This window comes from Oryctolagus cuniculus, chromosome 12 (genome assembly GCF_964237555.1).
Source record: "Oryctolagus cuniculus chromosome 12, mOryCun1.1, whole genome shotgun sequence".
Classification (NCBI taxonomy): Eukaryota; Metazoa; Chordata; class Mammalia; order Lagomorpha; family Leporidae; genus Oryctolagus; species Oryctolagus cuniculus.
Genome location: NC_091443.1, coordinates 9,560,035 through 9,581,929, shown reverse-complemented (window position 1 = coordinate 9,581,929; position 21,895 = coordinate 9,560,035). Strand labels below are relative to the sequence as shown.

Here is a 21,895-nt window from a genome sequence, read left to right as displayed (position 1 = left end):
GCTTAGACAGGCTAGCCTCCAGGGAGCTTCACCTCAGCACCACAGCCTCGCAGGGGCCTGGGCGCACTTCTCTCCTTGGTGTGTGTGGGTGTGTGACTCTCAAAAGGATCGGGACTCCCATACCACCTGCAGTGGAGACACATTGACACTGAGCTCGAAGCTGAAAACCCATCACCCCGTGTTGTGGATCAGGGTCTTCATGCCGGAGATGCGTTCCTCACCCAAGGCAGCAGGGGGGAAATGTGCAGTGACTCTTAGAGAGCTCTGAGCACCCATCGCAACGTTTGTAGAGTCATCCTCAGTCCCCGTGGGAAACAAGGCTACACTTCACTTGTGTGTGTGGGGGGGGGTGCCCTGGACCCTGACAGGGTCTTCAGAAAAGGAGGACATGTAGAGAGAGGCCCAGCTGAGCGGAGGAAGCATCCCACCTCTGACTCTGTGCTGACCCCTGGGGTATCCAGAGCCTTGGAGGCAGTGTGCACAGGTGCGAGTCCAGTGTAGGTGGAGTTGACCGTTCCTCCTTGCCTAGGCTCATGGCCAGTACCCGTGCTTTCAAAGTGGACCCCTCTGCTCTCAAAGTCTCCACTCCTCTGATGCTCACAGCCTGGACAAACGGCAGGCTGGTTCTGACCCAGGCTGGTCCAGCTTCCCTCAAAACAGCCTCTCCTTTTCCATCCAGATTTCCTAGTTCTGCTCATGTCAGAGACCGTATTTGGAATCCAGGAGCTTCCTTGAGCCTGGTGGTTTGTTTTCACTGTGACACCATTTTGCTGCTCATTACTTTTAACCCCAACAGTTCTCGATTCAGAGCATAAGTAGTGATGCTGGGAAAGAGACCAGGCTGCAGCGAAGAGGCATAGCCATGCCCTGGCAGCCGAGGGACTCGGCACGGCCATGCGTGTTCTGTGAGCCTGTGTGCTCATCCGTAAGAAGGAATGATGACTGCACACACCTGAAATGCATAGACACTGCATAGCATGCTGCCTGCTACATAAGAGATGACTGTTACTTCTGATTTTATTGTCATCAAAGCCCATTTACTCCCAGCATTCAGCCAGCATTTTGTTCTGGTGGGGATTAAAGTCCACAGTGCCGAACCACCGCAGTCGAGGGACCCTTCCGCACAGTGAGGCATGAGAGGCAGCTGAGTGAGCGCAGTGCACACACGGGTCTGATCAGACCAGGGGCTGTGTCTCTGCATCTCCCCAGAAAACCTCAGACCCCAAAGAACACTCGTTGGTCTCTCACAGGAGCCCCTGGAAGCTGGGCTCAGTGACCATCTGCATCCCACCGTTCTCCACCAGGCGCCTCCGTGGGCCACTCCATCTAAATGGAGGGACAGCTGCCCCAGCCTGCCCTTAGGAAATGAGTCATTCTGCTCATGCCCTGTGCCTCTGATGGCTCATATCAGACTCAGCCCACAGGACTTCTCACATTCCACCTCATCCAGGGCTTGCCCTGTGCTTGCCCATGTGATACTGTTACCTTTCTTTCCTGAGCAGTGCCCACAGACCGCCTTAGGTGAGTGAGGGGCGCAAGTCATGTTTGTTGAATGAATAAACGTCAGAGGACCAGCACCCTGACCTGGGGAGCTGAAGCTCTCCCCTGTGTCCCTCAGATCAGACTTTTCCCCTCTGCAACTCCCTGGAAGAACTGAGCTGAATTCCGGAGACTCCTCTGGTGCTCTGAGATAAGCTCTCCTCGTGAGCCTAAGGACCACAGAGGCTACCCAGTCGCGACAGCCCCTGGGACTGGGTGAGATGGCACAGCTGCCCTGACAAGGACTCCCCAGCCGGGTGACCGAGTCACTCAAGTGCTGACCAGGACAGCAGACTAAAGGCTGAGGGCTGTGTGTACAAGGTGCTCATTACTAAGTCTGTCCCACCCCATACCAGCAAGGACCTGGGAGGAGAGTGCTGGGCTACATGCTACGGGGTGATGGGAGCCTTCTAGAAGGCCAAGTGCTGGGGGAGTTTGCAGACAGGGAATAGCCCAGGCCCAAGGACAAGAGCTTGGAGCACTGTGGGAGTGCAGGTGCATCAAGGGGCTGCGGGAACCAGGATGTCCACCCTCTCGCCCCCTGCCGTTCCCCTTGGGTACCTATTCCTGCTCAGTGTCTTCCAGAACCTTCATCATAGCACAGCTCTGCTGTCCAGCAGCTGGGGAGCATTAAAGCCTTTAGCAAAAGCCACTGCCGTGGGGGCACTGCGAGGTTAAGCCCCCGCCCGGAGATGGCCACAGCTCCCTCCCAGGCTCACGCTATTGGCCCATATTCAGCATACGTAGAGGTTAGCACGCAACTCTGCCTTTGTGCAGCCTCGTGTGTGTGCTGCCTTCGGGGAGAGGAAACGTTGCATCTGAGCCGAGGGTAAAGGTGACAGGGCTTGCCACACTGTCACTGACCTGAGTCTGAGGGTTTCCCCCCGTTCTCTGTATCAGGTATTCAGAGGAGCAGGTGCATAGACCTGAGAGAGCCTGCTAAGCCGCTTTATTTACCTGTGTCCACCTCTCTTCCCGTGGGCTCACGCATCACCCACATACACCTGCTGCCTGCCTGGCCCGCACACTTCTTCCTATGTCAACGTCCGCCAACCTTTCCCTCCTCAGATAAGCCGTGTGAACTCTACTGCTCGCCCCTTGGGAAGGAGTCCCCACTGCTGGTGGCCGACAGGGTCCTGGACGGCACCCCCTGCGGGCCCTACGAGACCGACCTCTGCGTGCATGGCAGCTGCCAGGTGAGGTCACCTCCGCCGAGTCTCCCGCGGGGCACTGGAGGGTGGCGCCCTTCCCCTAACAGGCTTGTGACGGACTTGGGTTGTGAGGACGTGGACTCTCTTGGGAAGGCTCCCAGCAGGGCCACACCGGCAGCTGCCAGCCCTGTCCTGGTGCCGTCTTTGGCAGTGATGGAGCCTGATGCCTGCCTGCAGGTCCACAGGGAGCTGGGCTGGTTGAAAAATCATCTCGGAACTTCCAAGGCGGCGTCAGGTGTCGCGCGAGAGCAGGTGGCACACTCTGGAGGGGCCGGAGGGCGCGTGCAGGGGCCCTGCTCCCCGCCCTTGTGGAAGCAGGCAGACTCCTCGGGTGCTCCCCAGACGAGGCGGAGGCGCACGCCACCCTGACGCGGTGTCGGCAGCTCAGTACAGCCCTGGTCGGTGCGGTTGGAGGAGGGGAGGAGGCTGCCCCTCCGCCTGAGCCGAGGGCCCCTGCAGCCTGTGGCAGGGCGGGTGACTGCGCTCCTGGTTTGTGATGCCGTGCCCCAGCTGCAGCGGTGGAGGTGAGGGCCGGGGCTCTTGGCGTCTGGAGGAGGCGGGTCAGGTGCTGCCCACTTGAAGTAGCTACAGGTGCTGCCGTATCTCTCCTGGGGACTCGGGGTGGGTGAGGGGGCCTATGTCACCCAGGCTGCATTCATGAAATCCGGTCGTGCACAGCAGGAGCTGGTCTCACGGGGTCGGAGGACGGGAAGTCCGGCAGCAAGGCCCTGGCAGATTTGGTGTCTGGGAGGGTTTTCTCCTTCCGAGGGGGGGACATGCCTTCTGGCTGTGTCTTCGTGTGGGAGGAGGATCTGGCTAGTTCTGGGGTCTGTTTGATAAGGGCACTAATCTTGCTCATGAGGGCTCCACCCTGCGACCTCATCACCCCCCAAAGACCCCACTTCCTACGGCCATCGCCTTGGCGGGAAGTGGGGTGTCAGCCTGTGAGTTTGGGGGGACGCACACATTCTGACCACAGCACCCGGGGAGCTCCGCCCTCCGTTGTGCGTGCCCGCCCGTATCAACAGTGCAGCCACGCCCCCTCAGCTGTATCCTCAGCAGATGATCCCACCTGGAGCTGTCGGAAATGGTGGGGGGCAGGACTGCTGTGCCCTGGCCTAGAAAGGACCCCTGCGTCTTCCCTCTGATTTGTGGCTTCCTTTGACCCCAGCGTGAGACTGAACAAGGCAGCCCCTGCCAAAGGCCCCAGGGGCCTCCTCGCGTCGTTCCGCACACCTTGCAGAGCCGACGCAGGTCCCTGAGGTTGCTTCTGGGAGATCTCGACAGCATTTGAGTGACTGTACCTTCCTGGGGCCCTGGGGGAGACGCTGCCATCCTCACTTCACTACGTGTGCGGACCCTGGCCCCTGAGCTGGGCATCCCTGGCCCATGGGGGCAGCAGATGTGCCCTACGCTCATTGCTGCCAGGGTGCCTAGCAGAGAGTTCCGGCCTCGGGGTTGGGAATGCGTGAAAGGCAGAGGCAGAGGAAGGGAAGCAGAAGACCCGGGTCCCCAGCCAGCTCGCGAGGCGACGCCTGCAGCTAACCGTCTGGCCCAGCAGGTTTTCTTCGCTGTCCCAGACAGGGCCGTTTCCGGGATGGCCTGGCTTTGTTATCAAACACAGGCGAGTGTGGGAGCCAAATGCTCAGAGCCGGGGTCTTGGCGAGGCAGCGGTGAGCTCCTCCTTGAAGCGTGTGAGGCACTGCCCCTAGGGCAGCAGGACCAGCGTGCTGACCTGAGGCTGTGCTGACCGTTCTTAGTAAACCTGCTCCCAAGCCAAGTTCAGGGCTGTTTCCTTCCTAAGGGACCCGCCAGCCGGGGCCAGCCTGTGTGCCAAGGTGTGGCCACGCAACAGCTTAGGCTCCTTTGCTAACGACTTCCCTCACCCTCAGAGCAGCCCCAGCCGAGTCCCCCACGACCCCCAGCCTCCCGCCAGCACCTTCTGCTGTGTTCTTACCTGGCTAAGAACCCTGGAAGTCTCTGCCCAGGGCTCTGTGCTGCTTGCTCTTAGTGATTTACGCCAGGGGATCCTCTGCCATGATGTTGGTTTTCATCTTGGCCTTCTGCGCTCGGGAAATGTCCCTGTGCCATGACAGTAAAGCCTTCCATTCTTTAGTCAGCGGAACAAAAGCACGATACTGCCCAAGACACTGCGGCAGCCTGAAGTCTGTGGCCATCCGGGCACTGCTGAACCCAAGCCTGTTCTGCACCTGGGTGTGGACTCAGTCCGTCCAGGCTGCGGAAACGTAGTGGCACAGACCACTCGCATGGCTTGTAAGCGACGGACATGGATTTCCAGCGTCGTGGAGGCTGCAGGACGCCCGAGGTGCCAGCAGGATTGGGTCTGGGAGGACCTTCCGCCAGGCTGCAGACTGCTGACTCCCCGCAGAGCTACTTCCCTCCCGGCCTCTTCTCTTAAAGGCACTAATCTCGTTCATGAGGGAGCCACCCTCAAGTGCTGTTTGCCTCCCGAAGCTCCCCCTTTGCAAGTCCCATCCCGTTGGGATTGAGGGCTACCCTGTGATCTGGGGGAGGGGCACAAGCTGTCAGTCCATAGCAGGTGCGAGGAGGATGGCCGTGGGGTCCCTGCTTCCCTTGCCTATTCCTATTCCCCAGACACCCTCCACGGGCAGCCACACCTGCCAGCTCCCAGCAGCGCCATCTGCTGGGCTGGATGCACCCTGCCCCTCCAGGCTGCCCCCAGGCCTACACCTAACAGGTGGCAGCAGGGCCTGCCGAACGCCCAGCACAGGTTTCAACACCCTGGGAAACTTGCTTTCTGAAGTAAGTCAACAGCCTCCTGCCATTTTTCCGGTAGTATTCCTCCCCCAGAGAGACTGAAGATCAGCCCTAGGCGACGCCCCGCCAGTCCCCACAAAACTCGAAATTGCTGAAGTCAGAGGCAGTGCAGCGCTGTCATGAAAATTGTGTGTCAGTAAGAGTGCAAATTAACAGTAAATATGGTATTTATGACTAGTCGCAATAATCGCCAAAATGGAACGGCAGTAGGAATGAACAGGCAAGGGAGAAATTGGTTAAAGAAAATCATAGAAATATATCTCTGGGGTGTAGAGAGCCGAAGATGCATCTAAGCACAGATGTAAGAAAGGGAGAAGTGGCCCAGGCTTTCTGTAGACAGCAGTTTGCTCATGAGCTTCTCCTTCTGTTGCCTTCAGCTGTGAAGTCTGCTGCTGGGGGATGGTAGGAGGACTTGGGGGCTGTCGGGAAGAACCCAGTGACTACCTGGAGGAGGTGGGAGATCCGAGTAGCAGGCTGGCGCAGACCCCCGCACGGGACACAGAAACGCCCCTTTCTTCCGGGTGTGCGATGACTGTGCCAGGGCACTTCGGTGAGCCACAGACTTCGTAGCATGCTGAGGTTAAACTCCTCTGCCCTCGTGAAAGTGAGAGGGAACTGGGGAAGGAGCACAAGCATTGTGTATTTTCTGCGAGTCTCTATGAATCAGAGGCCCATCATGGACAGCTTCTGTCGGCCTCCAGAAACAAAGGCCCTAAGGTACTGCGTCTCCAGTGTGAGCCTGACCCCGCAGCAGCTGATTGTGGCTGGGCCGAGCCTCCGTGCGGCTCTGCCGTCGCACAGTGCACAGATCCCGGTACGCGTGAGATCCAGACAGAGGTCCGCTCTGTCCACGGGCAGATGCTTAGTGACCCGTGCACGCCAGAGCCTGTCTGCTCCCACTGGGCGCAGGCTTACCTGGGGCTGGACACAGTGTTCATATCCTGGGCCCGGTCAGCACCAAACCCAAACACCTTCGGGGTCCATAGCTTCCTCCTGGGAGCAATGGTGTCTGATTGATCTGTGCACCCCCAAGGCGCTGGCCCCAAGGGAGCCTTTGGTTGTGTTTTGAAAAAAATCAGTGAATGCTGGGCTGAGTGGGTGGGTGGGCTCTGGGCTCAGTGGGTGGGTGGGCGCTGGGCTGAGTGAGTAGGCTCTGGGCTGAGTGGGTGGGTGCTGGGCTCAGTGGGTGGGTGGGTGCTGGGCTCGGTGGGTGGGCGCTGGGCTGAGTGGGTGGGCGCTGGGCTGAGTGAGTAGGCTCTGGGCTGAGTGGGTGGGTGGGCTCTGGGCTGAGTGAGTGGGTGGGCTCTGGGCTCAGTGGGTGGGTGGGCGCTGGGCTGAGTGAGTAGGCTCTGGGCTGAGTGGGTGGGTGCTGGGCTCAGTGGGTGGGTGGGTGCTGGGCTCGGTGGGTGGGCTCTGGGCTCAGTGGGTGGGCGCTGGGCTGAGTGAGTAGGCGCTGGGCTGAGTGGGTGGGTGGGCTCTGGGCTGAGTGAGTGGGTGCTGGGCTGAGTGAGTGGGTAGGCGCTGGGCTAAGTGAGTGTGTGGGCGCTGGGCTGAGTGAGTGTGTGGGCCAAAGCTAGGAGCCTGGAACTCAGTCCGGGTCCCCCGCATGGTGGCAGTAACCCATCACTTGAGCCTCACTGCTGCCTCCCAGGGCTGCCTTGGCCGGAAGCTGGAATAAGGAGCCAGCAGCGAGCCTCGGCACTCCAGAGTGGGAGTCCTACCCGCTAGACCAGTCCCTCCCCCCAGGACCTCTTTCTGAAAACCAAAATCTGTTACTCCCAGTTTTGCCCAGGGCGCAGCTTGATTCGAGGTCATTTTTATGCACTGACTGAGCGCACATTATGTGCTCAACACCATACCAGCCACTGTGGGGGGAACAGGAACGCAAAAAATTGCAAGACACAGTCCTTAACACGTGGAGGATCCCACACGCTCACGTGAGAATCGAACAACCGGAGGCAAGGCTGGAGCAAGAGCCCAGGAGAGATTGGTCTTAGAGCAGAAAGCCTTCAGGGTGGAGTTTGCTTAATTCCTGGCCCAAGTCTTTCCTGGGCGGTCCCACGCGCTGGGCACTGCAGTGGGGAGCAGGACAGAGAGGATGACTGTTCCCACCCATCATACGGCCGAGACCCCATCAACTGCCGGACGTGGTCATTGCAGGGACTGAGTGTGTGTGTGGGGGGGGGGGGGATGAAACGGTGCCACAAGGAGACCAAGCTGGAGACTGTGCCGGGGGACTGTGAATGTGGCAGTGTGGCAGAGAGCTCTAGGCACCTGGAAGCAGAAACAAGGCTGGTGCATTCCAGGGACGGAAGAGGATGGAGGAGCAGGCTGGCCTGGAGCATTTTATCCTGAGCATAACGGATTGAAACAGAGCAGAGCAATGGTCCTGGTTGTGGAAACTTGACCAGGAAGGCCTGGGGTTGCTCAGTGTGGACATACAGGACATACAGGAGCCTTGGCCATGCGTCATCTCATCCAGCCCCATCCTGGGAGGATGAGCCTGCAGCAGGGGGAGAGATTAATTCCTGTCCTGGGTGAAGGGATCTCAGCCAGGGAGTGACCATAAATATAGAGAAGCAGACACAGGGTTTTTGGAGCCTCAGCCACAAACTGTGTGTCGAGGAGACGGAGAGTCGACATGGCTTGTAGGTCTCGGGCCAGGTGCCAAGAGTGCGGTGGTGGTGTCCAGCTGCACAAGGAGTCAGAGGGAGCGGCCTCTGAGAAGCAGGCCTGCCGGGACTGAGGCCCTGGCAAGCTTGCTCAGCGGACACCTGGCAGCGTGAGCCTGCGGGGGTCATCCGTGTGGGAGTGGCCCAGGATGTCCAGCAGGGGAGGTGGCATTTCTAAGAAAAGTGAAGGGAAGAGAAGGACCAGGGTACACGCAGGAGCTACCGTTTTCAGGAAGTCAATGAGGTGAAGGGGCAGCAGGCAGCATCCAAAAGGGGCAGAAGAGATTGAACAAGCTTAGCCGCTCTGGCATCTGAGGGCGTGAGCTGCGGGCTGTCTGTTTCCACATTGCCACCTCCCTCTTTGCTGTGCTCTTCATGCCCAGGGGAGGCACCTAACACGCATCCAGTAACTGTGCTGGTTGAGAATAGATGGTTGGCTCTCCATATCTACCATAGGCGATTCAGTCTCCACGTCTACTGCACACAGTAGGCTGTCCATGTCTACTGCACACAGTAGGCTGTCCATGTCTACTGTACAGTTTGCCCTCCATATCTACTGTACACAGTTGGCTCTACATGTCTACTGTATACAGCCGGCTCTCCATATCTACTATAGGTGATTGAATCTCCATGTCTACTGTAGACAGCTGGCCCTCCATGTTTGTTGTATACAGTTTGCCCTCCATATCGACTGTACAGTTGGCTTTCCATATCTACTGTATACAGTAGGCTGTCCGTATCTACTGTAGACAGTTGGCTCTATATGTCTACTGTATACAGTTGACTCTCCATGTTTACTGTGTACAGTTGACTCTCCATGTCTACCATTTCCATGGCAACAGATTCAACCAAAGATCAAATATATTTTTTAATTGTGTCTATACTGAACTTGCGTGCACATTTTTTTCTTGTCATTATTCCCTACTAAGCAATACAGGAGGTCCTGAAAAGCCTTATGGAAAACGTGTGTTATGAGACAACTTTGCATGTGGGGCAGGCATAGTTTTGGCACAGCCGTTAGGCTGATGCTTGGGATCTTTGCATCACATACTGGAGTGTCTGAGTTCAACCCCTGGCTATTCCAGTTCCCGTCCAGATTCCTGCTGGTGTACACCCTGGGAGGCAGTAGATGATGGCTCACATATTGGGTCCCCGCTACCCATGTGTGAGATGTTGGTTAAGTCCCTGGCTCCTGGCATGGGCCTGGCCCAGCCTGGCTGTTGGTGGGCATTTGGAGGGTGACTCAGCAGATAGGAGATCTCGCTCTCGCTCTCTATCTTGCTGACTTTCAAATAAAATGAAATTGACTAATTAAAAGAAAAAATCTTGCATGAATTCAGAATTCTTTGCACCAAAATAAAATTATCTTCTAATTCCATTTTTCCATAAACACAGCCCTCTTATAACTTAACAGCTATCCACATAGCACTTACATTGAATTATGGGTATTATTAGTGATCTAGAAAGGATGTAAAGGATACGAGAGGGTGTTTGTAAGTTATATGTACATTCGGGAATTCATGGGGGCCCCGAAGCCGATCCCAGTGGCTGCTGGGAGACAGCCCTACACTACCAGCAGGGTGGGTGCTACACAGCAACCCATGCTGCAGAACGAGAGGGCAGAGGGGATGAGGATGGCCCGCTGGCTGCAGAACTCTGCGGGTGGAATCCAGGACCCTCGTCCCTGGAGATGGAGCCTCCTCACTTCTGGGAAGAGGCCCCACCCCGAGGTCCGTCCCGTGCCCTCCTGTAGCACCCGGGTCTGAGTGCACAGCTTTCCTACCTGCACTCTGCATGTTCCCTGGGACCAGAGAGAACTCGTTCCATGCCATCCCGTGCCTTTGCTGGATTTTGCCAGAGGGCGGTGCTGCCCCTTGGTCTCTGTGTGGCACACACCCTGATGTAGCCAGCAGAAGAGGCCCCCACACGGCAGGTGCAGGCCTGGGATGGGAAGGCTCGTGTGCACAGCTCACTGATGGTGACGGGGTTCCCTAGGCCTTGTCACCGAGTAACAGGATCCCCGGGATTACGTGTGAAGATTTCAGAGCTTGGTCGTCTTGTTCTCTTGCGATGCCAAGCTCATAAATGCAATCATTAAAGCTCCTCTCACACTCAGAGTGAATGACTCCAATTGTATTTTATGGTAGCTTCCATTTCAAAAAAATCTGCGCCCCTGCCAAAAACATCACACTTTGCCTGCTCTGACGGTAGCGAAGGAAGAAAAAGCCCCACCGGCAGCTCCACTTGGCTGTGGCCTGTGGGCCTTGGATCTGCCGCCGTTCAGACAGACATCCCCGCATGCCCGGCCTCCAGACATAAACAGCGCCTCAGGCAGCGCCAGGTGGGTTGGGCAGAGCACACAGACCTGCCAGCACCCGGGGCACTGTAGCGTTAGCATCCAGGGCCTCCCCGTGTGCGTCTCTTTTTGCACCTGACCTGAAATGCCTCCTCTGTGCAGCTGGGGAAGCTGTCTGGACCCGGCAGAATATTTAGTAAGAAGATCTGGAAGCTGATGAATCAGGAAGCCCTGACTGAGATGCGGGACCAAGAGCCAGGCGTGAAGCCAGAGACTATTAGCAAGCAAGGTTGTGGTTTAGAAGTCATAGGGAGCCAGGTTAGGGGAGCTCGAGAGCTTAGAGCACTTGGTGACGGAAGGCAAGCAGGGACAGGCACAGGTAACACGGAGGAGGCTGGTGAGGGTGTGGCCTCATGCTGTTGGCATTGGCCCTGTGGCTGTACCAGAAGCAGTCTGGGGACGGCGACAGGGCAGCTCTGTTGCCCCAGACGTGGCCCCGGGACATTTGCTGAGCGTGTACTTACAGAAGTGCTGATCTTGGCTGTTCGCATGCTTATTCCTTGTCCATCAAGCAGCCTTATAGTATCTTGCAGCCCTGGTCCAGAATACAGGTTCCCGCCACAGCTCCAGGTTCAGGGTGCTGCTTGCCCCTCGGTTGCTGTTGCGTGGTCTGCCCCGGCAGTGTCGCAACCCATTGCCAGTCACCACCTGCATCTTGTGTCACCTGCCTCTCCCTGCCTGCCATGGAATCTTCCCTGCCTGGCCCCAGATTTTCCCATTATCTGAGCACGTCGGATCCTCTATTACTCAAATGCTACCATTTCTCAGTTTTCATAAAAATCACTTTGTGAATCAACTTGCCCAACTCCCAGCATGCCATCAAGCCATGACTGAAATGTGCCCGGTTATGCCGTTGTTTTTAGACATGCATAGTAACTTTCCAGTGACTCCTTCCCAAAGGAATGCAAGGATCCAAGGATGACACTTAAGCACTGCTAAATAGGAGGAACATTCGTCTACAAGAGGTCTTCAAAAAGTTCATGGAAAACGCACATCATGAAAAACTGTGCAATGCATGGATTTCCGCATTTCTTGCACCAAAGTCCTTTCTTATCTGTTTCGTTTTTCCACAAATACTGTGAAGCCCCCTGGTGGCCCTCAGAAGAGCCCTCCCTCGTGCAGCAGTGTGCCTCGGACCAGCAGCGGCACCTGCAGCAATGCAGAGTCTCAGGCCCTCCCACTAGGTCGGAGACTCTGGGGCTGGACCCCAGCAGCTTTTCTGGGACAGCCCCGTCTGGCCCAAGGGGGCTCACGTTCAGGTTGGGGAACGGCTGCCCTGAGGAAGCCAGGTTTCTAAGTTAAGTCCACTGGGGAGATGTGGGATCCCATTCCCCTCCAGGAACCCGCTGGTCACCAGCTCTGCCCCAAGCCCTGCCGTGCAGGGAGGCAGGCCAGGGGAAGGGAGCAGTGGCAGGTCCCCAGGCATCGCTGGAAAGAACCCAGTTACATCAACCTGCTCATCTGGGACCTGATGGCCTCTCAGGTCAGCAGTACCGGTACCAATACAGCTGGGCGGTTGGCACTGGGAAAACCCAGCTCTTGTTCTGAACGCGTTCACTTTAAGGAAAGAAATGGAAGTGGTCAGTAAATACCCGAGGTTTACTGTAACTTAGGTTATCTTGCAGAACTCAGATTTCTTTTGCTTTTTCTTTTAACATGTTTGTCTGTTTGCTGATTTATTTATTTGAAAAGCAGAGGTGGAAACAGAAGGCGAGGTCTTCTGTCTACTGGTTTGCCCCCCAGATGGCCACGACAGCCAGAGCTGGGCTGGTCAGGAGCCAGGAGTTTCTTCTGAGTCTCCCACATGGGTGATGGGGGCCCAAATATGGGGCCATCCTCACTGCTCTCCTAGGCACATAAGCAGGGACCTGGATCAGAAGTAGAGCAGCCTGGACTCCAGCCTGCACCCATATGGAATTCCATTGCTGCGGGCTACAGCCTTACCTGCTATGCCATAACGCTACCCCTCATTTTTTTTTTTTTTTTTTTTTTTTGAGAAAAGTGAATTCAAAATCTTTTTCTGCGTCTGCTGAGACATGGGCTGGATTCCTGGACTCACTCAGGGTAGAGGCTGCCTTCCTTGGCTCTCAGAGCTAACTTGTTTGACAAGGTTTGTGATGTGGGGGCTTCCTTTGGACCAGGTGTCCCCAGCCCTGCCAGAATGAGCCCTGGCCTCCCCACCCCAGCCCAAAAGTCCATGTGGTCTGTGCCATGTGTTGAGGCTGTTGGTTGCTCCAGCCAGGATACAGGTGACGGCACCGCCCAGAGCGACACTGACGCGTGGACTTGAGGCAACACGATGTGCGGCCGGGGCAGCAGGCTCACTGGCGGCCCAGGTTCCCTGCCCCCGGCAGCGCAGGCGCAACAATGGGGTCTCCAGGGCGCTCTGCCGCCTTGGGCCCCGCTTCTCCATGGCAAGCGCTCAGAAACGCACTGGGTGGTTCTGTGGGTACAGAGGCTGAATTGTGTCCACTGTTTTTCTTGCTGAGTTTAAGAGAAATTAAATTCTTCTTCCCCTGGGCATCTGAAAGCGGCAGCGGCCCAGACTCCGTGCCTCCCGGGCGTCCCCTTTAAGACAGTCAGAGTCTCAAACACAGAGTAACCTCAACCCTCTGGTTCTCTAGAAAATCGGCTGTGATGGTGTCATCGGGTCTGCAGCCAAAGAGGACCGGTGTGGCGTCTGCAACGGGGACGGCAAGACCTGCCGCGTGGTCAAGGGCGACTTCAGCCACTCCCGGGGCACAGGTGAGTGCTGCCCGCGGGACAGCCAGCTCGCGTGCTGTGTGCTCCCCCCTCCTGCCCCACAGCCGAGTGCTCGGGGGTCTTCTCTGCCTTTGCTGTTTGAGGTCCAGGTGAGGAGTCCGCAGGTGACCCGGCACTTCCCTTTCGCTTCCAAAAGACAAAGGGGACGTTTTGGCAGGGGTGATGTCTTCATGTCCCTAGAAGTGACAGGTTGCCGGGGTTTGAACGGACAGGAAGTTCACTGCTGTGTAGCGGTGACCCCATGCGGCCTCTCTGTGCTGTGGTCAAGTATGACAACATCCTCTCCGAGCCAAAGCCAATGTCTTTCTCTCGGTCAAGAATGATCTTTTCCTGGAGGCGTCCGTCTGTGTGGTGGCAAAAGCTGCCCCCGGCGTTTCTCGGGCACGGCGTTCAGACGCTGCGTGCGGTCCCAGCGGAGATGTGCTTGGTGTGGGGCTCCGCCCTCACTTGCCCAGGTGGGTGCTGAGTGGAATCCGTGGGAGAGTCGTGCAGGGAGACGTGGAAACACACCAAGTCCGTCTCTCGCTGATGCTGTATGACTGCTGATTGCTGGAAAGACACACGGCGGAACGAAACCCCCGTGGGAGTGAGAACAGATGGGGGGGGATGGAGACTGTGGAGGGGAGTGGTCCCACGGTGCGGGGCGGGGTCTTCTCCTCCGACACACCCGCACCTGCCAGGGGATGCTCAGCTGTGCAGGAGAGCTGCCCACACTTGGCGCCTTCCTGCCCAGGCCAGCCCGTTCCCTAGAGGCCTTTGGGCACTGGGTAAGGCCCCCAGCCAACAGCCCGTGGCCTTGGTTTTGACCCACTTACGCTGACCTCTTATCTGAGGGTCAGCTGAGGCACATCAAGCCGCTCAGGCTCCCCAGGCCGTGAGGCCTTTTCCATCAGACCCAGGACAACCTTCAGGGATAAACCTAAAATGAGGAACGCACACGGTCTGTGACGTACTATGGAGCAGCTCATGATTTTTTGACTTTAGGATGGTGCAAAAGCTGTACTCAGTGGGAAATATGCTTCAGAATTGGGATTTTGGTCTTTTCCTGGGTTAGCAACACTGCTCCATGGTTCTCCCTAGCAGTGCTAGGTAGTGGCTGTGAGTGCAGCTTCCAGGCAGCCCCGTTGTCACCAGGGGGACCACTGATTCTGCAGGATGCTGTGTTGCTGAGGTTAGGTGTATTAGTATGTTTTCAATTGATGATTGTTTAATATTTAATTTTCTTTTTATTTGAGAGGCCTAGAGAGAGAGTGTGTGTGTGACGGTGAGAGAGCACACACTCCCATCTGCTAGCTCACTTTCCAGATGCCTGTCATGGCTGGGCTGGCATCAGGCCAGAGCTAGAAGTGGGGAACTCAACCCAGGTCCCCCACGTAGGCGGTGGGGACCCAGTTAACTGAGCCATCCCCGCTGCGTCCCAGGGTGCGCACTGGTAGGGAGCTGCTGTTAGGACACAGAGCGGGATCCGAACCCAGGTTTCCCAGTGTGGGATGAGGAGCCTTAACCACCGAGCTAAACCCTGCCCCCGTTTATAGAATGTTCAACTCCTGGTGGGTTTTCAGTAGCCACCCGATCGTAGCTCAAGGTACGTCTGTGTTTCATAAACAGCTTCTGCAGACAGAGAAAACATAAACTCACACAAGAGACTTTTGAAGCATTTTGTGATTGGTTTACAGAAAAAGAGCTTTGAATTTTTCCCCATTTATTTCACGCGACCTGGGGAGAGTCCCAGCGCACGTAGCCAGAGCTTTACTTCCACTCCATCTTGGGCCCTTGTCACAAGGTGAGAAATACCTAAAACGGGAATCGTCTTCTACATTCTTAGGGAAAATTCTTCTCATTCTCGTTCATGCCTGGCCAGCGTAGTGACACCTGGTGCCTGCGTCATGGCAGGTGCCCTGGGACTTGGTGACGGGGTGCCAGCCCCTCCTGGCCACTCTTCCATCAACCCGGGCGTCACTTGAGCTCAGGGTGAGGGCAGGAGGTGAGGCAGGCTCCTTGGTTTGCGGGCAGGGGGCCTGCCTTCGCCCCAGCGGTGTGCTCTTGAATCGGCTGCTGCACCGTGAAGAGAGAAGCTCAGAAGGAAAAGTGAGCGGCGCCGGGCTCTGCAGCGCCCGCCCTGTCGGAGCGCTCACCCGCGGGGCCTCGCCTGAGCCCTGCGTCTGCCCTGAGTGCCCACCCTTGCTGGGAGTGGAGGGCACGCAAGACGAGATGGAGAGCAGACACTGTGGGGCGTCAGCTGGGCCGAAGTTGGCCATGACAGTGAGCGTGGTGGCCAGGCGATGGCTGCAAATGCACCTGACGAGGAGTGTGGGCTGTCCATGCAGCCAGTCTGTGGCTCGGATTCGGCAGGCTGCCCAGCGACCCACAGGGAGCAGGAGGCCACACCATGGCGTGCACGTGGGAAAAAGACTCCCAGATCCTGAGCTGCTCCTGTCTCAGCTGTCGGCCCTTGGCTTCCTCTGTCCTGTAATCCAGCGCTCCTCAAACTCCCCGTACGAGATGGTTTCTCCGAGGGGAAATTTGTTGCATGCAACCCAACACCGTCATCTGAAAAGCTGGCCCTCGACCTCACCCTGCGGCTCCCGGCCCGGGCTGAGGCCACGTGGGGGCTGTTCGGTGAGTGGGGTTGGCCGTTCCAAGTCAGACACAGTGGGAAGGGGGCGTGCTGGGGGATGCGGATGGCTCAGGGCTCAGGCACAGGCAGCAGCTGCCCCGGGTAGACCATGTGTGCGCTGGGGAGGTCTGTGCCATCTTCGTCAGGTGAGACATTATTTATACACACCTGGGGCTGGGGCTGGGGCTGGGCTCACCGTGCTAAGGTGTTGGCTGCCAAGCCTGAAGGATTCTGGGAAACTTTGTGATGGCTGATTGACATGTGCTTTTGTCCCCATCTTCTCCAAAACCACCTGAAAATGAGTGCAAATGAGCAGGTAAAAAGGTCTGGGGAGAACGAGGCGCCTCAGGCAGACGCCCATCGTAGACGGATCAGAATCAACCTGCTTGGCTTTTTGCAATAAACACAATGCAGACCCCTTCCTCTCCCCTCACGGTGGCCTGGCAGGGGGCTGTGCGTGCTGTGGTCACTCGTGGACCTCTGCTGACGGAGGTGAGGGACGCTGAAGGTCTGCCAGCCGCCACAGAAGAGACACTGTCGGAGTGAGTCCCTGGTCACACACTCCTGCCTGGTTTCCAGAAAGAGGCCTGCAGGTACACGGTGTCCAGCAGCAAGGTCTCTGCCTGCCCCCAGCTGGAGGCCAGCCCCACACTGAGCAGAAAGAACCGCCTGGGCACCCTGGAAAGAGAATCAGCCGCAGGAACGGGCAAAGACCCAGGTAACCTGAGGACATGACCGTGGGAAGAGCAGGTGACTCAAACCACAGGAGGTCAGGTCCAGGGAGAGTGACAGTGGCGTCGAGTTGATACAACGAGAATCATGAGAACAAGAAGGAGATCTCAGGAATTTGAAATACGACTGTTAGATTCAAACCGACTGTTAGATTCAAACCGACTGTTAGATTCAAACCGACTGTTAGATTCAAACCAACTGTTAGATTCAAACCGACTGTTAGATTCAAGCCGTGGGGTAAGAGGCACCGTAAACAAAGACACAGACACAAGCGATAGACTGAGACAAAAACATTGCAGCATGTCTGGTAAGAGTGTGAGTCCAAAATATATCAAATAGTATGAATGCATTTGTGTATTAAAATATATTTTAAAAACTCTGACGTCGATTAAATGAAAGCAAAACATAGGAAAACGAGGAACGTTTAGGAGGAAGGCCATTAACTGAAGAGGAGAAGCAAATGGCCAGGGTGTGCTATGGTGAGCGTCATTGGTAAAATTAAATCTGTGACGTAACACTTCATGACCTTAAGATGACTGATTATTTCAAGTATTTAGAAGCCTGAGAGTAAACACATACTCTTCCCAACGCTGGTTGGCTTATGACAAAAATTCATCAAAAATGCATACTATGAGAAAAGTATGCATGGTTTGCAAAAATGTCTTGCACCAAAATGAACTCATCTTTTAATCTCATTCTTCTATGGACTTTTTGAAGTCACCCCATCTTCACTGAAGCGTTATAGAGGGCAACCCATCAGTACCTTTCACAACTAAACAGCTCAAAAACAATTAAACAGCTCATGGGTTTGACTTGACTGCTCTACAGAGGTGACTTGGAAAGACATCACCCATATGCACAAGAAGATGTACAAAGCTGTTCATTGCAGTACTGTTTGGGCACTGTTTTAGTATATTTATAAAGATACAATTTACAAGCCGTAAAGTTAACCCCGTTTAAATATACAGTTTGGTGGGTTAAGCGCCAATCAGTGAACAAAGCTGTCTAACCACATCACAGTCCTCCTACACCCGTCACTCCAGCCCCAGGAACTACAGATCTGGTTTCTGCATCTGTATTTGCCTGTGAGCTGGACAATTTGTAGAAATGGAATCCTGCAGCGCGTGGCCCTTTGTGACTGGCTACTTTCAAGAGTCATCCATGTCATAGCGTGTGTCAGGGTTGCATTCTTTGTATTGCCCAATACTATTCCATTGTTTGAATAGACCCCTTTTTTTTCTAACACATTCATTGGTGGGTGAGTGTTGGGTTGTTTCCCCCTTTAGGGTACTGTGAATAGTGTGGGTGCAAACTTTTGTTTACACATTTTGGGTAGACAGAGGTTTCCGTTCGTTTCTCTTGTACGCATACCTGTTGGTGGAATTGCCGGGTCACACGGTCGGCTGCACCCGTCTGCATTTCTCCGCACGGAGCCAAGGTTCTGATTTCTCCACGTTCTCTCCAACCTTCTCCTTCCCCTGTTACACCTCGCTAGGTAGGAAGTGGTGCCTCCTCGTGGTGGTTTTGCTTTGCGTTTCCCTGGTGACCGATGACACCAGGCGTCTTGTTGAGTGCTTGTTGAGCATGGGCGTGCTTTCTTTGGGAGAAATCCTATTGAAATTCTTTGCCCATGTTTAGCTTGTGTTCTTTGTCATTTTCTTACTGAGTTAAAAGCATTCTTTATATTCTGGATTCAGTGCTTTTAGCAGGTAGATGACCTGGAGGTATTTTTTCCCAGTGAATGTGTTGGTCGTCTGTTCACTGTCTTGATGGTATCCTTTGAAGCATAGAGTTTTTGGTGGTGTTTTTTTTGTTGTTGTTGTTTTTTGTGTGTGTTTTTTTTTTTTTTTTTTTTTTTTTTTGACAGGCAGAGTGAGATAGAGAGACAGAGAGAAAGGTCTTCCTTTGCCATTGGTTCACCCTCCAATGGCCGCCGCGACCGGCGCGCTGCGGCCAGTGCACCGCGCTGATCCGATGGCAGGAGCCAGGTACTTCTCCTGGTCTCCCATGGGGTGCAGGGCCCAAGCACGTGGGCCATCCTCCACTGCACTCCCTGGCCACAGCAGAGAGCTGGCCTGGAAGAGGGGCAACCAGGACAGAATACGGTGCGCCGACCGGGACTAGAACCCGGTGTGCCGGCGCCGCTAGGCGGAGGATTAGCCTAGTGAGCCACGGCGCCAGCCAAGCATAGAGTTTTAAACTTTGATGTAATCCAGTCTGTCTGTTCATTCTAGTGCTTGTGCATTGGGTGTCATTTTTTAAAAAGCCATCGCCTAATGCTGGCTTATAAAGACCCCCATGTCCTAAGTGTTATCTCTTACACTTAGATCTGATCCATTCTGAGTAAATTGTTTTTCCTGGTATGATCTAAGATAGGAGTTCAACTTCATTCCTCTCCGCATGGATATCTGATTATCCCAAGAACGGAATGACTCACAGAGCAGCCCGGGCGAAGTGAGGGTAACTCCACGATTTCATTCAAGGATGAGGACAGTGAGCAGTAGTGTTTTTTATTTTATTATATTTCAGGAAGTATAATTCTCACAAGCCCGTCTCAAAAGGAACACACTTGGTACAGTAATTTATTAAAGAAACTGGCCAAAAAGAAAAAAAACCATGTAGCAGACATTAAATCTGTTCTCATGACGAAGACTAAAGCAGCTGCAGGAACAGCTTCAGCCAAAGGCAAGTGTGAGAGACGGATGGAGCGTGGAAATGAGGTCATTAGAGTCCACGTGGACGATCGGAAGGTCGGACGCTGTAAAACCGCCGATTTCCTCCTTTCAATACCCAAGGACCAGAATACCTCAGCTGAAAACTCACGTGCAGTGTCGATGTAAAGCTTACTTGACAACAGTAGAAGGAGACAGAAGTGATAATTGGCTGAAATTTATTACTAGAGGAGAGGACAAAGAAGTACAACCAACTGTGTACAGCACCACTGTTTGCCCACCTAAGGGACAAAAATGGGGTGGAAAGTATAAAAATGGAAGCTGGCGCTGTGGCATAGTGGGTAAAGCCGCTGCCTGTAGTGCCGGCATCCCATATGGGCACCAGTTGAAGTCCCGGCTGCTCCCCTTCCCATCTAGCTCTTTATGCACTGGGAAAGCAGTAGGAGATGGCCCAAGTCCTTGGATCCCTGCACCCACGTGGGAGACCCAGAGGAGGCTCCTGGCTCTTGGCTTCAGATCGGCACAGCTCTGGCCGTTGCCACCAATTGGGGAGTGACTCAGTGGTTGGAAGACCTCTCTCTCCTCTCTCTCTCTCTCTGTGTGTCTCTCTATCTGCCTCTCCTTCTCTCTCTGTGTAACTCTTTCAAATAAATAAATGAATCTTTAAGAAAAAAAGTACAAATAGGTAGAATAATAAAGAATAGGGAAATAAAGTATATAAGTAAATAAATCTTAAGAGATTACTTGCTCAACTCTGTAAATAAGTTTAAAAGCTATTTGAAGTAAATGATTGAAAAAATAAACTCCTAGTTGTGACTACATAATATTGAAAATCAGTGCAGATAAATTATTATAGAAGAAACATAGAAACACTTTTTATTAATGCAAGAATAATGTTGATACTAAAATCCATTCCAACAAAGAAAGCACAAAAATAATTGCTATTTTTGCAAATAAGGTTTCAGAAGTTCTATTGGCAAATAAAATTAAGCAGTATGCTAGGGTTTTGTTACTATTGCCAAATACTGTTTATTCTGGGCCTGTGGAGATGGTTTGCAATTAGGAAATATATTAACATAATGATGTCATGAACAGAGCAAGGGAAAAATAATTATGTGCTTAGATGCTGAGGAAGTGTATGGTAAAATTTAATTTAATTCCTAATAAAGCTCTTAAAATAATAAACACAGCTTCCTGAATTTAATGACGTCATACATACTATAAATTATGATATCATGCTGTATCATCTACACAGCCATGTAAATAACCCTGAACCATGTTCTGTTCAAAAGCCAAATACCATCAGCATCAGAAACAAAACAAGGACATCCAGTCTCACCAGGAATATTTATGGCACTCACTGATGCATCTGCATTCTTCCAGAAAAGAAAAACAAGACGATAACATTTGAAAAGAGTAAAATTATTCTGCGGCAGGGGATATTGTTATCCATCTTGAAAACCTAAGACGATCGACCTTGAAGTTCTTACAGATTGTAAGATTGTGTTGACCAGATGCAACATTGATGCACAAAACCCATAGCGTCTTGGTACAAATCAGTAAACTGGGGGAAGATAAATCGGGGTGCTGACGGGCCCTGAAGCGGGAAGCACAGAGCGCCTGCCGAGGTGGGGGCCGTGGACCTACAGGACACCAGGAACGGCTCAGCCGGGGAGAAAGGCCAGCCCTGGAGACGGACGGGTGCTGCAGCAGGCTGGCAGACCGTGGGTGCGGATCCTCCGAGGGTGGAAGGAAACAGTGAGCGCTAGAGGCAGGTACCCAGGATGCCCAGGGTGAGTGAAGACATGTCCAGATAACACGATCAGAGAGGCTCTACGGCAGCCGGGAGACCTGCACTCAGATGGCTCTCGTGGGCTAAGGAAGGACAGTATCCCAGGAGCACGCCCCGATGTGGAAGGGCGTGGTGGAGTGAGGAGGAAGACGGCGAATGGGATACTGGCCCCCACACTGTCTAAGCCACAATGAGCATAATCAGACTGCTTGGAGGACTTCGTATTATTTGGGAGAAAATCCGCGTGACAGCCTGAGAAGATGCACAGAGCATTTGACCAACTTCAGTGTCTTCACGGTGACAGCTCCTACCACAGCAGGATCAAAGAACTTCCGTAGCCTGGGGAATGCTAACGACCAGGGCCTCACCCACACGTCTTGTCCAGTGGAAGGCCTTTGGGAGCATTCCCACAGACGTCCAAGTAGGAAGGATGCTAAGATCTCACTTGACATACAGCGTGCATTTGTAAGTCCCAACCAGCAGCGTGAGAGGAGGAGGAAGACTGGGCAAGAAGAAGCAAACACTGACTCATTAGCTGTGGCACTGACCATCTCTGTTCCGGGCTCACGCATGGGCGGAGGAGGGCACAGGTCTCTGGGAGCCTCCCAGGCCACGTGCGACCTCTCAAGAAAGCAGGCAAACGCAGACACCCTTGGAGTTGCAGGAATGGCCAAAGGCAGTGGGAGGAAGGAATGGCGCACAGGCTGCAGATTGGTCACAGGGCAGATCTCTCAGCTTCGGC

At 54.4% G+C, this 21,895-nt stretch overlaps 1 protein-coding gene across 1 annotated transcript in view; it reads left to right on the top strand.

Moving 5' to 3' along the window:
- The window catches only part of ADAMTS17 (ADAM metallopeptidase with thrombospondin type 1 motif 17), a 268,667-nt gene that overhangs the window by 191,287 nt on the left and 55,485 nt on the right, over positions 1 to 21,895 (top strand). Inside the window, exons 14-15 of the mRNA XM_051822951.2 lie at positions 2,608 to 2,735; positions 13,202 to 13,322. Of these exons, the coding sequence (XP_051678911.2) occupies positions 2,608 to 2,735; positions 13,202 to 13,322 (249 nt within the window). The remainder of the gene's footprint in view (positions 1 to 2,607; positions 2,736 to 13,201; positions 13,323 to 21,895) is intronic.